This window comes from Trachypithecus francoisi, unplaced genomic scaffold (genome assembly GCF_009764315.1).
Source record: "Trachypithecus francoisi isolate TF-2019V2 unplaced genomic scaffold, Tfra_2.0 Lachesis_group12, whole genome shotgun sequence".
Taxonomy (NCBI): Eukaryota; Metazoa; Chordata; class Mammalia; order Primates; family Cercopithecidae; genus Trachypithecus; species Trachypithecus francoisi.
Genome location: NW_022681457.1, coordinates 107,526,827 through 107,543,469, shown reverse-complemented (window position 1 = coordinate 107,543,469; position 16,643 = coordinate 107,526,827). Strand labels below are relative to the sequence as shown.

The 16,643-nt window shown below is 53.8% G+C and overlaps 1 protein-coding gene across 3 annotated transcripts in view; it reads right to left on the bottom strand.

The window, feature by feature from the left end:
• The window catches only part of RCC2 (regulator of chromosome condensation 2), a 33,391-nt gene extending 17,129 nt beyond the window's left edge, over positions 1–16,262 (bottom strand). For 2 of the 3 annotated variants that reach the window (XR_004441071.1, XM_033228111.1), the window contains exons 1-4: positions 16,055–16,262; positions 14,734–15,026; positions 5,216–5,309; positions 1,640–1,783 (exon numbers count right to left, since the gene is read on the bottom strand). Coding sequence is in view for 2 of the 3 variants with exons in the window: in XM_033228111.1 (XP_033084002.1) it covers positions 1,640–1,783; positions 5,216–5,309; positions 14,734–15,018 (523 nt within the window). In the remaining variant the exon portion in view is untranslated. Of the gene's footprint in view, positions 1–1,639; positions 1,784–5,215; positions 5,310–14,733; positions 15,027–15,592; positions 15,854–16,054 lie in introns of those variants that run through there. The other variant, XM_033228112.1, reaches the window with a different exon arrangement.
• Between the last annotated feature and the right edge of the window lie 381 nt (positions 16,263–16,643).

The window sequence follows — 16,643 nt, the reverse complement described above, 5'->3', positions numbered from 1 at the left end:
TGACTACAGAAGGAATTACGACTAAGGGAAACCAGCCTCTGACTCGCTCTCTAAAGAACGGCAGGCTGAAGGGCCAACACTGGCACTCGAGCAGGAGACGCAGATACACCAGCTTCCAATGGGAGCTGCCCAAGTTCACGGTGAAAGGCAGGTGAATACAGAGCAACAAGCGCGAGGCTTAGTGGACCGAGTTGCCGCAGGATGGCCAGGGGGAGGGGGGCACAGACAGAGACCCCCCCATGAGCAATGCGTCAGCCACCCTCCCGTGATCCTCTACACTCACACCAGACGGTGCCCCTCTGCCTTCTGGAGTGGCAAGCAGTGGGCCTGTGATACCTCCAACCCCGTCCTCACGAACTGCACTGTCTGCTCGGGGATCACATGTCTCGACGGCGGGACATACATTGTTCCTGCCCACAGGTCAGAACCAAGGGCGCTTTTAGAGACACCAAGCAAGTGAAGCTCTGCGAGAGATCAGAACTAAGGTATTTTAGGTTTGGAACACGGACATAAAAGGCTGTGTTCAGTGTTGGAACACGAAGTAGGAGGGGTGCTCTGGGGGAAGCTACACACATCTGTGCCAACCGCGATGCCAACCTGGGGAAAACAAAACCTCGGGCAATGTCAGCATGCCATCAAGAGACTATAAGCATAAATTTGGGCCAGACACACTTTAGCTTTTTTCAACAGAAATTACAAAATTAGCCGTGTGCAGGGAAGACAACAGATGTTAATATATTTGGACTTTGGTATAGCAGCTCATGAAATCACAAAAAACAGTTCAAACAGCCCAAAATAAAAATGCAGTCATATGGACTAAAAGCTAGCCAGAGGACCAGCAACAAAGGGTGGGGACAAACGCCAATACACCCCGCTGGAGGCAGAGGCCAGGAGCCACCAAAAGGGCTGGGGATAACATGAGCCTTAGCCCACACCCTATGACTGGAATGATCTGGAAGAAGACACAGGCAGGAATGAGCCGGCCAGCTGCAGAGGACAGTGCCGTGGACAGAGGCTAACAGAAGAACTGGAATCCATCCCGAGTGCCCAGGTTGAGGAAAAACAGAAGGGAAAGGCAAACAAAACTCCAAAAAAGGAAACTGAGGTATCTGGGGAAATATCCTAAGCAGCAGACAACACGGACAGTGAGCGACCAAGCCTGCAGAGCAGACTTGCGCAGACCTCAGACACGAGGGCCAAGGCGGCAGGGACGCAGCATCCTATGACCTAAGGTGGCAGGTATAAAAGCCAGTGGCATTTCAAGTGGCAGGAACAGAGGTGTCATGTCATATCATGCCTCAAAGAGGAAGGAATGACAGCCTGCCTAACACATTCACATACCTCAGTATCAGAAAGATGAAGCTCCGGGCAGAAGATTCAAGAAAATATTGCTTCAACACAAGGAATCAAAGAAGTAGGGGCTGCGTACGGGCAAAAAATGTCAGGGGGAGGAAGGGGATCTGCATGTAGCGCGTAGACAAGAGACGAGCTGGGAATTAGGAAAAAAGACGTGGGCTGTGAACGAAGGAGCCCAGCCTTCTAAGACGCGAGTCTCTTTTCCAGGCAAACAGAAGAAAATGCTGTGTGAGGACAGCTGGTGACAGTGGCCCCCAGTGCCCAGCCCCCACGCGGTACTCACCCCAGCTCCACAGCTTCCCTTCCGTGGTGATGAGGAGGCTGTGTGCAGCACAGGAGCCCGAGACCACTGTCCGTACCCGGACCCCCGCCAGGCACCCATACCTATGGGGCCCCCACAAATTCTGACCGAGATTGCGGTAAGCAGCTGCAGAGAGAATGAGAATGCAGATCAGACACCTGGGGGTGGGTGGGGTGACCTCCAAAATGTCACTGGCCACCAAGAAGCCACTTCCTGAGGGTAACAGACACAGGTGTTCCTTGGGTGCCACCCTGACGTGGCTGTTGGGAGGTTGCACAAGGATTGGGTTTGCACTTCTAATCTCTGCGATGCCTCTGAAGGCCCAAAAAACACAATGCCCAGGAGCTGGCACAGGCCTGGCGTCACCTGCCACCTTTACACCCATTCGGCCCCAGCCCCTTCTATGGGTCCCACCTCTCACAGGCCTCAGCCCTACGTGCTCTGCCATTGAGCATGCCCACCCGCAAGTGCCTGGGACCTGGTGCAAGGCCTGTCCAGGAGGCAGGAATGCTGGCTTTCCACAGCCGTCAGCTGAGGAAGAAGCTGACCCAGGAAACTCTGCTCGCCCCGACAGTCACCTGCCCTCTTCCTCACTCCCTGCTGCCGCCCCGCCTCTCCTTTCCCAGGCTCTCCTGCCCTCCATCTCCAGCCTCCGCCCTGGGCCAGAAGGCTCTTTCTGAGGAGTGACCCAAGTGTCCTGTCTTCCAGTGTTCCCAGCAGGTCCATCAGGCCCCTCGTGGAGGGGCACTGCTCACACAGCATCCCTCCCACCTCCCCCTCCTTTCTCACCCATCCAGAGTGGCAGCCACTTCATGACTCCCCACCTCCACCCATATATTCGCTTCCCCTAGAATATCCTTCCCACCTCCGACTTATTCCTCAAAGCTCAAGTCAAGCACCAGTTCCCCTCCTTGGGGAAGCCCTCTAGGGCAACGTCCACTGAGAAATCTCCTTCCCTCAGGGTTCCCCTGCCCCAGCCCTGCTCAGCCCTGCTCAGCCCACCACAGCTCTCTTCCTGAGCTCCCCGGCCCTCCCACTCCATGAGAAGCCACCCAGGGCCAAAGCTGTAGGTTCCCTCCAGCCTAGACCCTCACAAATGCCTGGCACGCAGTGAGCGCCCAATGGGAGAGAAAAGAAACAGCGCCTTCCTCACAAACCCGCCTTCATACCCTATTAGTGGATGGGACAGGGCCAATTTCTTACTTAATTTTTTTAAGTAATTTTTTACTTTTTTTTTTTCGAGACGGAGTCTCACTCTGTTGCCCAGGCTGGAGTGCAGTGGCGTGATCTCGGTTCACTGCAACCTCCGCCTCCCAGGTTCAATCGATTCTCCTGCCTCAGCCTCCCGAGTAACTGGGATTAGAGGTGTGTGCCATCACACCCAGCTAATTTTTGTACATTTAGTAGAAAGGGTTTCACCATGTTGGCCAGACTGGTCTTTAACTCCCGATCTCAAGTGATCCACTCGACTCAGTCTTCCAAAGTGCTGGGATTACAGGCCTGAGCCACCATGCCCAGCAATCTTAATTTTTGAAATTGAGACGCTCAAGAATATTTCCAGGACTGTGATGATTATCCTGAAATGCTAGCCACTGCCAAATCGAGTGTGTAAGACTGATCCAATGTAGGAACTGATCAAAAGGCTACAATGTCTCTATCAGGCGCCTGGCTCCCTGGAAAGTATCCGTGAAGTCCGTTTGAGCCCCACCCTCCGCTCCCAGCAGAGGGCGCCACATGCTCCCTCATTCAGGTGCAGGGGCAAGTGGGTAAGACTCCTGGTCGCAGGGGGCAGGAGCCAGCCTATCCCACCTGGCACCTGAGGCAGCACACCTGCAGACACCTCCCCTGAAAGGAGGAAAAGGAACATCAACAATTTCCTGGGGAAAAAGCAAACCAAAAATAAAAGCCTCATGGTCTATATTAGAACTTAAGAAAAACCCAAGGAGGTAGCACCTAAATTAAGATTCAGGAACTGTATTAATACAAAACTCAGAAGGGAAAAAGAGAAACCCAAGGTCTCTTTGTCATGAAGACAAAATGACGGCATGACTGACGAGTATCATCATGACCCTGTGCCACGGCACAGGAGGCCAGGGGATGCCAGGCAAGGGTGTGGTGCCACACTTGACCTAGATTGGCCAAGGGGAGTCTCAGGTGGTCAGATGCTCCTGGACTTACCACAGCATCTTTCCCTGCAGTGCCCAGGATGCCATCAGCTCCTGAGGAGCAGGGTTGGGTTTCTTCTGGCCTCCCAAGGAAGGGCTGGAGGGACTGCAGGGACCAGGCGGGGGAGCAAGTGAAATTAAATGCCCTGCAGCAGTCCCAGGCTCTGTGGTCAGACTGAGAAGTCAATTCCCATGGCCTCCGGATCCCTGGGGTCTGGTCCTAATCACAGAGCTATGTGTGGATTGCTGTGCTATCTTGCAAAAAACAAGACATCCAGGGTGCTGGTTTTCACCAGATCTACAGCAACATGTATGTACGGGAGGCAATAGAGCTAACTAGACGGTGGGACTCCAACCCTGGCCCTGCCACTCACTTCCTTTGGTATTTACTGCCCTTCTCTGGGCTTCTGTATCTTCAATGTCAAGCGGGCTGCTCAGTCGAAGAACAGCTTTGAAAAATGACGCAATACGGGCACAGGACTGGCAGCAAGGCACCATCAGCACCTGGGCTTACGTGACTGCAGACCAGGAGGCCCTTCCCTGGGACACCAGCCACTGTGTGGATGTGGGCCCCTCCTGGCTTGAGCCTGAAGGCTGGGCATTTTCCAAACAAGACGTTGCTGCTACCTGCAACTTAAACCCATTTCTAACTCAGCTAGCCCCCTGGTGCTGCTGATTCATAAGCTGTTTTCGTGGAACAAGGTGATTTCCAACGGCCCTGTTTTAAGGTGCCAAGACGTGCCAGCATGCAAATATTTGTTCATGGGGCAAAGCAATGCTGGAAAGCACTTTGGGAGTCTTTCCAGATGAAATCAAGAAGCCATAAAAGTTGGCTACGTGCCAGATGGGCCATTTCCCTTAAGGTAAGGCACCAGTTTTCCAAAGGTAACGGGACAAAACATTTCTTCTTAAGGACCTCTCTGCTTTCCCCCGCTCCAAACTGTTCTGTCAAACCAGTTCCTACAACAATTTGGCAGCTTGCAAAGAAACATGGACTCTTCTGCAATGTCTGACATTTTGACATCTGACATTTGACAAATGTCTAGGACATTCTGACACCATCTCACAGAGCCAGTCTCTTCATTTTAATGAAAACAAGTGACGTGAGAGGGAAGATGGAAAAGGTGGCAGTGTTCATATTTCAGGATACTACTTATATTTTCCTGATTAATCTTAACGGAGTTAGTGAGTCACTGCAAAACTGTGCCTTTAAAAGACTAAGATCAGGGTTCAAATCCAGCTCTACCACTACAGTGGCTGTGTGGTCTCAGGCAAGTCACTTGGCCTCTCTGAAAATGCATGTGTAAAGGAAGGGAATACCTACCAGGCAGGTGGTCAACAGAACCTAGCACTTAAGAAGCATTCAATGGGTTTAAAGACACCATTCTCATACCTTGCTGCTTAGGCACTTCTTTTCGACCAATCAAGTCCCAGTTGGTTGCCCCAAAAATCAAAAGCTGCCCTTTGCACTTTGACCCTTCAAGTTTCTGCAGAGACAGAGAAAGGAAAAAAGAATTAGCGTGTAAGTCTGCACCTAGCTTCCCAAGGCCGTCCAACGACAGCACGAAATGAAAGAAAATCACTCACTTGTTAGCCCTTATGTCACCTGTGACCTCCACACGAACAGAGTCTCCCCACACTCCCCTCCCTCATCAGCAAGCGGCAATGCGGGCAACCCCAAACCTGCCCACAGCCGCTCACTTGATAAGCCCAGGCTCATTTTTATCCTTTGACTTCCCTTTAAAACAGCTTTTGCAAAACACTAAAAGAAATAACCCAAATACATGCCTCCTTTGCAAACTGATGTACAGAGGTATTTGCAGGAAGCCTGCCGGACACTCAGGGGCATTACATCTGGCTTGTCCTAGGGCCAAGTCTCCATTTCACATGGCAAGCACAGTCCGAGACCTCAAACCCACATCACTTCTGCTGCCCACTCTGCCAAGAGCCTTTCCATGGGGACTCAGGAAGAAAGGAGAGAACAAGGTTCGATTTCTCCACTGAAGGGAGACCAGGCAGAACAAAGTTTTGGTGAGTATGCGGGGGTCTGATGCAGGCGGCCTTTGATGGCACCCTCACGCCGGTCTCCATGAGCCTGGGGGCCAATGGTGAGTAACAGGACCTCCCAGAGACTGGGCTTCTGGAGGAACAAGCTGTCACAGCAGCCAGCATACTCCAATGTTCATCCTCAGTCTCTCGACACATAAAGTCATCAGGGCCACCAACTCTTATACTGTCAACGAAAACCTATGCCATTTAAAAAGGCCATTGTTCAATTCTGGGTGGCACTCATAATATTCTCAGCACTTTGCTTCCTTAAATGTCAATGTACTTTTTCGAGTAAGCTGTTAGTGGAAAACTCAATTCTGAACTCCCCACTCAGTCCACACTGGCAAGGGCAGCATTCATTACTATCACTTTCTGCTCTTACACATCATCTTTCCTGGATGTGAAAAGGAAAGAGATTTCCTTCCGTTTACAGAATTGTTCTTGGAAGGCTTCAGGAAAAAAGGCTGGCCAGGCGCAATGGCTCACGCCTGTAATCCCAGCACTTTGAAAGGCCAAGGCGGGCAGATTGCTTGAGCTTACAGACCAGCCTGGGCAACAAGGCGAAACCTGTCTCTAAAGAAAACACAAAAATGAGACGTGGTCACCGCTACTTAGGCCGAAGGCTCAGAGGTCGATCGAGACCATCTGACTCTTGAAAGAAAACTACAAAAATGAGAGCCTGTGTCCCAGACTCGACCAGGGTGCGTCCCAGGCTTGTGGATACAGACTAGCCTGGGTGAGAGACTCCGTCTCAGAAAACACAAAAATGAGACTGTGGGACTTGGGAGGCTCAGATGGAGGACTTGAGCTGAGGAGTGGAGACTGAGTGAGCGAATCACACCACTGCTCTCCAGCTTGGGTGACAAAGCCAGGCTCTGTCTCAAAAAAAAAAAAAAAAGGGGGCCAGGCACAGTGGCTCACCAGCACTTTGGGAGGCCAAGGCAGGTGAATCACAAGGTCAGGAGTTCAAGACCAGCCTGGTCAATATGGTGAAACCCCGTCTCTACTAAAAATACAAAAAAATTAGCCAGGCATGGTGGCGTGCGCCTGTAGTCCCAGCTACAGGAGGCTGAGGCAGAAGAATCACTTGAACCCCGGAGGTGGAGGTTGCAGTGAGCCGAGATCGTGCCACTGCACTCCCAATGTTGCTGCCCAGGCTGGAGTGCAATGGCGTGATCTTGGCTCGCTACAACCTCTGCTTACCAGGTTCAAGCGATTCTCTTGCCTCAGCCTCCCAAGTGGCTGGGATTACAGACAGACAGCTAATTTTTTGTATTTTTAGTAGAGACAGGGTTTCACCATGTTGGCCAGGCTGGTCTCCAACGCCTGACCGCAGGTGATCCACCCACCTTGGCCTCCCAAAGTGCCGATAAAACGCCAATAAAATAACGCCAATAAAAGTACCCAACCACGCCAATAAAAATGTATTTGTGGGCCAGGCATGGTGGCTCACACCTGTCATCCCAGCACTTTGGGAGGCCGAAGCAGGCAGATCACCTGAGGTCAGGAGTTCAAGTCCAACCATGGTGACAAAGCCAGTCCTGTCTCAAAAAAAAAAGAGAGAAAGAAAAAGGCCCAATCATTCTACCTCTACAGTGTGATCACCCCACCGGTAGGCTTTGGCAGTACGGCTCACGCATTTCTAAGATTACACATCTTCGCCAGGCGCGGTGGCTCATGCCTGTAATCTCAGCACTTTGGGAGGCTGAGGCAGGCGGATCACGAGGTCAGGAGTTCGAGACCATCCTGGTTAACACGGTGAAACCCTGTCTCTACTAAAATTACAAAAAATTAGCTGGGCATGGTGGCGGGCGCCTATAGTCCCAGCTACTCGGGAGGCTGAGGCAGGAGAATGGCCTGAACCCCAGAGGCGGAGCTTGCAGTGAGCCAAGATCACGCCACTGCACTCCAGCCTGGGCAACAGAGCGAGATTCCGTCTCAAAAAAAAAAGAAAGATTACACATCTTCACGCAGATGAATTCCATTTCATAAGAACCTTTACACAACCCAAACCTGATTAGGGCGTCCACCAAAATATAGGTTCCGTCACGCTTGCCCACCCCCCGACATTATGTAACAGGAGAAAGATGGTCAAGCTACAGGAATGCATCCTGCAGTTGTCACGAAAAGGGAAAGTGAGGCCAGCCACGGTGGCTCCTGTCCATCATCCCAGCACTTTGGGAGGCCAAGGTGGGTGGATCACCTGCGGTCAGGAGTTGGAGACCAGCCTGGCCAACATGGTGAAACCCTGTCTCTACTAAAAATACAAAAAATTAGCTGTCTGTCTGTAATCCCAGCCACTTGGGAGGCTGAGGCAAAAGAATCGCTTGAACCCAGGAGGCAGAGGTTGCAGCAAGCCAAGATCACGCCATTGCACTCCTGGGCAACAAGAACGAAACTCCGTCTCAAAAAAAGAAAAACAGGAGGTGGGGAGGGAAGTGAAACAACACGGAAAGGGAGAACAACTTTGCCACATTTAAATTATTTAGAAAATGACCTCAATCAGAGGGTGGCCCAGCCCCTGCAGCACCCACAACTCAAGTTACTTGAATTGGAGCCTAGTTTCCCGATTATCTCGCCTTCTTTGTTTAACTGGCAGGCCTGGCTGGAATATGCTACAGGTCTACAGTCAATGGGTTCTGTCAAAGTCCCTGTGGAAGGAGGGGCCTCTGAGTCCTCTGCCCAAGCCTACCAAGTTGGCATGGAGGGGGCAGTGGAGACCCCGGAATGGCACTAAGGCACTGGAGACCAAGCTCCCAGGCCAGAGAGCAGCCTAGAAAAGAGCCCTGGAATGCCAGCAACTGTGGACCAGGCAGGCGGAGGTTCATGGGCACCTGTGCTCAGCACGCACCATTGAAGTCAAACCACCCAACACTGAGATGCAATCACTGCAGCAAAACTTCACAGCGCTGGGCCACACCAGAACCCTCAGTTCTATCAGGCCAGAGGGCATGGTTCAGGGCAAGTTCAGACAGCCAGAGCTTAATCGCAGTGGCCTTGGCCTTGAGGAGGGAGTTTCCTGGGTGACCTGGACATTTGGTCAAGGGCTCATGAAGACAGACCCATCAGGCTAGCTAAGCATTTATACGCAAACCCAACCATGTCAATAAAAATATATTTGTGGGCCGGGCATGGTGGCTCTAGCCTGTAGTCCCAGCTACTCGGGAGGCTGAGGCTGAGGCAAGAGAATGGCGCGAACTCAGGAGGCGGGGCTTGCAGTGAGACTACATTGCGCTACTGCACTCTAGCCTGGGCGACAGAGCTAGACTCCGTCTCAAATAACAAAAAAAAATATAGATATACACACACACACACATATGCGTGTGTGTGTGAAAAACCCTGGTAAACTGTGTCTACTCCAGTGACAGTGGTCAGATTCCTATGAAGGACATTAACTGTTACTCACGTTTTTACGTCATGGACCCTATTTCTTTACACATTAGATGGAGGTTACTGTATTTCGTTATTATTTACATAACTGTTTGCTCTAAGCTGCTTTCTTTTATTCTCTATAACTTCTTTCCTCTGTCTTTAATTAACATTTAAATTGAGTAACAGAGAACTCCCAGCACCCCTTCTCACTTAAGGGGTGCTCCTCTTCGTCAGAGACTGGAAACGACCAATCGTGGGAGACACTCCGGTGCTTGGGGGCTCCCTGGGCGGGGGGGGGGGGGGGGGGGGGGGTGGATGGTACCAGTGGGTGTGTGGGTGTCTGAAGTTCCATGTTCCCTCCCAGGCTGAATTCAGCCTTCCCTGATGGGTCTACAGATGTTTTTTTGGTTGAACTCAGTGTCTGCTACACTGCTTGTGTATGAAGGTCACACAGCAGACAGCCTGGCAAATAGTCTCCCCAACAAGACCAGTGATTTTCATGTCACTTCACCTGGCTGCCTCTAGCAACCTGGTCACATAACCTGGGCAGAGACACATGGCCACGGACAGAAAAGGCACTGAGCTTCTTCAATCAACAAAATGGGATTTCTAGTCTGAAGCAATTTTTGAATTATGATCCAAATGCAAGGTGCATGAGTCAACCTTTTTTTTTTTTTTTGAGGCAGAGTCTCACTCTGTTGCCAGGGCTGGAGTGCAGTGGCCGGATCTCGGCTCACTGCAAGCTCCGCCTCCCGGGTTTACGGCATTCTCCTGCCTCAGCCTCCCGAGTAGCTGGGACTACAGGCGCCCGCCACTTCGCCTGGCTAGTTTTTGTATTTTTAGTAGAGACGGGGTTTCACCGTGTTAGCCAGGATGGTCTCGATCTCCTGACCTCGTGATCCGCCCGTCTCGGCCTCCCAAAGTGCTGGGATTACAGGCTTGAGCCACCGCGCCCGGCCAAGTCAACCTTTTAACACAGGTCCATTTAGAAGACCACTGCTCCCGGGGAGGTAAGACCCCTGGGAACAATGCCGGCAGCGACCAATTACCTAAGGGCCATCAACTGAAACAGACTTCCAGCTCGGCTTTCAGTTTTATTTATTTGGTCCTTTCAGATTCAACACATCTGTCTCAGGGCCCACAAAACCTTGGCAACTCAAGACTGGAAAAACTACAAAGGTCTGGGCAGTTTGCGACACTCACCTGTTTTCTAGGATTTGGCCAAGGCTGCTGCCTTTACTTGCTTTAGGAGATTATGACGTTTACAAAGAATTAGGACTGAATCTACCCTAGTGTGACACTGCACCATCAATATTTGGAGTTCCTGGCATGTAACTTCCCAAATCCTTGGAATCTCCAAAGCAAAGTCTTTTGTATGCTAATGACTGACACTGGCAGCCCGCAGGCAGTGGGAGCCTAGGGACTTTCAGCCCCACCCTCCAACCTCGGGAGGAAGGGAGGGGACTGAAGGTTAAAGTGTTGATCAATGGCTTAATCTACCATGCCTACATAATGAAGCCTCCATTAAAACCTGTAAGGACCAGGTCACAGAGCCTGTGTAGAGCTGAACATGTACCAGGTGGGTGGGCTGCAGAGGGCACGGAAGCACAGTGCCTCTTCCCCCACATCTAGCCTTACAGGTTATCTTTATTCATAGCCTTTGTAATATCCTTTATAATAAACTGGTGTTTCCCTGAGTTCTGTGAGCCATTTCAATAAAGTAATCGACCCCAAAGAGGGGGTAATGGGAACCCCAACTAGAGGCTGGTTGGTCAGAACCTACCAGGGCCTGGACTTGCCACTGGTGTCTGGAGTGAAGGGACAGTCTTGGGGGCTGAACCCTCAAGCTGAGGAAATCTACCTCCAGGTGCATAGTGTCATAGATAAGCTGGAGGACCCCCTGCCAGTGTGTGCTACAGAACTGATTACTTGCTTGATAGTAGGGGGAGACCTCCCTTTACGTCTAGTCATAGAAGTCTTGTGTTGGGAGGCCGGGCGCGGTGGCTCACGCCTGTAATCCCAGCACATCGGGAGGCCGAGGCAGGCGAATCACGAGGTCAGGAGTTCAAGACCAGCCTGGTCAACACGGTGAAATGCCGTCTCTACTAAAAATATAAAAATTACCCAAGCGCGGTGGCAGGTGCCTGTCATCCCAGCTACTCGGGAGGCTGAGGCAGGAGAATTGCTTGAACCCAGGAGGTGGAGGCTGCAGTGAGCTGAGATTGCACCACTGTACTCCAGCCTGGGAGACAGAGCAAGACTCCGTCTGGGGGTGGGGGTGGTGGTGGTAAGAAGTCTTGTGTTGGTTGTTGCGTGGTCAGAGAGCAGAGGAAAAAAGAAAAATGTGAGTTTCTTCCTAACACTTAGGCAATGACAATGCGTCTGCTATAAGAATGTTGTATAAAATGCACATATTTTACTCAAGGCAACTCTGCCCCTCAACAATGTAGGTATTTGGCTCATCTTCTGCAAGCAGCTTTGGGGTCACCTGCAGCTTTGGGGTCACCTGCAGCTTTGGAGTCACTGAAGGCAATATGGTTTTGGATGTATCCTGGGCGGCTGCTTTCACAAAGACCTCCTCCTAGCAACCCTGTGCAGGGGCAAGGTGTGCAAAATGCTCAGTAAAAAAGGTTCTTTCTGCATCAAGGACTGCTGTCTGCCTGTGGTAGCAGAGTCCCTAGGACTGCTCAACAGAGAGACAGAGACCAGAAACCTGGGGCCAGGGAGACTGGGCAGGAGGCCAACCCAGGACAAGGGGCAGAGGGCCGCCCTAGGCCTATGCAAAGGCAATGGGGCTGCATGGACCCAGCCCTGACCATGAACCAGACTCAGTAGATGCTAACAAAACTTAAACGTGGGGCACTTTGGGAGGCTGAGGTGGGTGGACCACCTGAGGTCGGGAGTTCGAGACCAGCCTGGCCAACAAGGTGAAACCCCGTCTTTACTAAAAATACAAAAAATTAGCCAGGTGTGGTGGTGGGCGTCTGTAATCCCAGCTACTCGGGAAGCTGAGACAGGAGCACTGCTTGAACCCAGGAGGTGGAGATTGCAGTGAGCTGAGATTGCGACATTGCACTCCAACCTGGGCAACAAGAGCTACATTCCAGCTCAAAAAAAACAAAAGCAAAACTTAAATGCAGCATGTGCACTTTCCATGAGGCATAAAGGGGTATCATTTGCTGAACCCTCAGCCTCCCAGGTGCTCTGACTCTAGAACAGCACCGACAGCCCAAAGGATGGGCATCATGGGCCTTCTTGGTTTTTAAGCGGATGGAGAAAGGAAGATGTAGCTTTTAGAGTCCTGCTTATACACATATGTAAAATAATAACGTATTTATGTGTATAAACAGGAACTTGAAAGCTGCAGTGGACTGCTGTTTACTCACATTAAGACTTACAAACGTGCAGCCCAACAAACGGCTCACGCCTGTCATCCCAGCACTTTGGGAGGAGGCTGAGGCAGGCAGATCACTTGAGGCCAGGAGTTCAAAACAGCCTGGCCAACATGGTAAAACCCAGTCTCTACAAAAAGTACAAAAATTATTCGGGTGTGGTGGCGCACACTTGTAATCCCAGCTACTTGAGAGGCTGATCAGCACACAAAAACCACTTGAACCTGAGAGGCGGAGGTTGCAGTGAGCTGAGACTGTGCCACTGCACTCCAGCCTGGGCCATAGAGGGAGACTCCGCCTCAAAAAAAAAGACGAGCAAATGTGCCATTTCCACTGACAAATCAGCTTCAAGCAGCACAGCTGGAGGCAGAGGTGGGCCAGGGAGAGCCAGTGTCATTCACACACTCCCTGTCACTACCTTCTTGGGTCAACCTGAGCATGGGGGGGATCTTTTACTCTGATGGCAAAACTCAGCGCTCCAACAGCCTGGAGCTGTACAGCTGACAACTGGAGTCTTGGAAGTCCAAACACAATCTTGCTTTTGGAAACTCACTCAAAATAGGATACAGGAGAGGCGGAAGCTCACCTGGCCTTTCTTTTTAGTTTTGTCCTAACATACTGTGTTGGGAGGGCAAATGTCTGCAGTCTGGCACAGCAGATTAGATGTCAAAGGAAAACAGTTCCTGCGTTCCAATTTCTCAATACTTTGGCCATTGTCTAAGTCTAGCCTGATCCAAGACCCTGGGCAGGACCTTTTGACAGCTTTTGACGGGCTCTCCTCCACTGCCTAACCGGTTAACCCTTTCACCCAGAGGGCAGTTTTACAAAGCATATTCCCATGTGCAATTTGCAGGGACATCAGGGGTTACAGCATTTGGAGATCCAGTTCCATCCATGACTCTGGACAAAGCCTTCAAATTCTGTGCCCCAGTTTCCCTATCTATAAAGCGGACGTACAAAATGTGTTATTAGACACTGCCTGCGCTTCTCTGGAGGAAAGCACTCTGCTGTTAACCCTTAAACACCCTTAGGAGATGGGCACTTATGGAAGGAAAAAAACCTCTCCGGGTGTCAGGCTCTAAACCCCAGGTGGACGTTCTTACTCTCTGGGGGTTATCTGAGAATCTGATGAAAACTTAGACCCTCTTCTGAAAAACATGTTCCACACCACACCAAACTTGCAGAAAGTTCTGGTGGGGGGGGGGATGATGTGGCGGCAGATGCCAGGTTCAGATCTCCGGCTCTGCAGGCTTTTTCGGGAACGTTAAGTTGAGTCAGCCACGACCTTAATTAAAATTTGAGAAAACAGAAGCCCGCCCAAGACCCTTGGAGATGCTTCATTCACTGGCGGGCTACAACAGAGCCCACCCCGAGCATCCTGCAGCTTCGGACCACCGACGGCAAACAAAGCCCGAGCACCGCTCAGCCGGGGGTCTTCCCCGACCTCGGGGGAGGACTCTGCGGAGCATGCGCCCTTGCACCCCGCCCCAGCGCCCGCCGCCCCCGCCTTCCCGGCGCGCGAGCCGGCGCAGGGCCGCACGGGGCATGCGCGGCGGCCGTCAGGCCCCGCCTCCCCCGGGCGCCGGAGCCGAGGCGGCGGGAACCTCAAAGCCCCGGTGCAAACGGCCGCTCCCCGCAGAGCGCCGGCCGCCCCCTCCCCGCGGCGCCCGGGCCCACCGCTGGCCACGGACGTGTGGCGCCGGCTGGCCGCCCCCTCTTCCAAGCCGGGCGAACTTACCGAGGTCCCCTTTCCCGGGGCGGGGGGGAGGGGCGCAAAGGGAGCCGTGGGGGCGGGGCCATGACCCCCTCGCGCGGGCTTCGGCCGCCCCTCCCCCGCCGCGGGCCCGGGCGCGCGCCCCAACCGCCAACCGCCCGCGCGGTGCCCGGGGTCGGGTAGGCCGCGGGCCGCGCGCCCCGGCCCGAGCCCTTTTGTTGCGCGGAGGCGGAGGCAATGATTCAGCCCGCGGCCTGCGCCGGCCCGGCAGCCAGGAGGGAGCGTGACGCCAGGCGGCCCCCGGCCAGAACGCGCGCCGTGCCGCGTCGCTGCCCCCGCCGGCCCCGGCCCTGCGTCCACCCGCCCGCCCTGCCCCTCACTCACGACGCGCTCCTTGGTGTGCTCGGGCTCGGTGATGACCACGGCCGCACCGCCCGCCTTGCCTGCCGTCGCCGGCCGCGCCGCGCGCTTGCCCCCGCCGGGGGTCCCGTCGAGCTCCAGGCCGTCTTCGTCGCCGCTGCTGCCGCCGCCGCTGCTGCTACTGCAGCGCTCGGGCCGCTCGCGCTTCCTGCCCGCCGGGCCGCCGCGTTTCCTGGGCCCGGCGCGGGCAGTGCCATTGCCCGAGCTCGGCTCCTCCCAGGCCGCCGCCGCCGCCTTCTTCCTGGGCATGGTCGCGGCTGGAGGGAGACACGGGGCAGCGGCGCACAATGGACGGGTTATAAACTGCGCGGGGGGAGGGGAGCGGAGACGAGCCACCCGGCCTCCACTTCCTCCCCTGCCCTCCCCAAAGTGGCGGCCGCAGGGTGGGCGGAGAGGGGGCGAGTTGGGAGAGGAAATCGCGCCCCTCCCTGGCCCCGGCGCGGCTCCTTCGGGGAATCCCGCAGGGCAGCCGGGAGCCCCAGAAGCAATCCGCTGGAGGGAGAGTGGAGACCCCCGGCCTATCCTTAAGTTAGGTTTGCCCACAAAGCATCACAGTTGCAACCTCGCCCCCCCAAAAGTAAAGGGAAAGTAAAAGCAGCCTCCAGTCCCCTAGATTTTCATTAAAGAAGGCTTCGGGACACTTCCAGGATTCCCCCTTGGCACCTCGGGGGTAAGGGAGCCCCTGTTCCCCGGCCACCCCACCTGCTGCTTTTGTCTCCGCAGCCTTCCCCCAAACCCACTCATCGCATTTAATGCAGCACTCTTCCCCTCACCCCCGTGTCAGCCCTGGACCCCCGTTCGGCCCCAGCTCAGGGGTTCCGACCTCGGGCTCTAGTTGGCCGAATCCCTCAGGCGGACTGCCCCGGGCGACGGGGGAAGAGCCCGAAGAAAGCCGGACCCCAGCCCCAAACACCTGCTCGCACAGACACGAAAAATAGAAACTTTAATGGTGACCAACTCTCTCCCAGCCCCCTTGCCGGCCGCGCGGCCGGGCCAGTCTCCGATCCGATTGCAAAGTGCCCAGGGCCGCCACCAGCTCCCCGGCGTCCTGCGCTCTCCCCTGTCTGCTTTTTTTTTTTTTTTTTAATTGATTTTGAACAATGGGATCTCTGTCTGTCTCCGATTAAACCACGTGGATCCGCCTTCCTTCCTCTTTTTATTGCTTCAATCACCCAGCCCCCCCCCCCCAGGTTTTTTTTTTAACCTTTTCTCTTTAAAAAAAAAGAAGAAAAAAAAAACTTTCCCAGACCCCACAAACTGATCACTGCCGATTTTCAGACCCTACCTGGTTGGAGTGATGAGAAACCGGAGAGAAAAAAGGAAGAGAAGCAACTAAAAGATGGATCGGAGGGCTTTTTTTTTTTTTCCGGCCCAGACAAGGGCTCCAGCCCACTCACCAGATACACTTAAAATGTAAATACGAGCTTCCAGAACAAATGCTACAACACAAAACAGAAACACATGTGCGGCCGCGCGGCAAGCGAGCGCGCGGCGGGGCGGGAAGCGCGGGGCCCGGGGGCGCGCGCGCCCCCTGCCGGCTGGCGGACCCGGCGCCGGCGCCCCCTCCCCGCCCGTCCCGGCCCACCCGAGCCTGCGCCCCGCGCCGCGCGCCACGCGCCACGCCGCCCGCCTCGGCTCCGCCGCTGCTGCGCCTTTCTCGGGCCCGCGAGCGCGCCTCGGGCCTTCCACGCAGTGCGGCCTGCGCGTCAGGGGCTTCTTTGCGGCTTAGGATGTTGGATTGTTTTTCCTGGGCACGTCTAGACAGGTCACCTGAGGACACTCGCTGGAAGATAGTTACTTCGCTCACGCAGCAGCCAACAAGGGACGTGCCCTAATTGAGTGATTGGAATGAAAGATGAATACAATTTGAATAA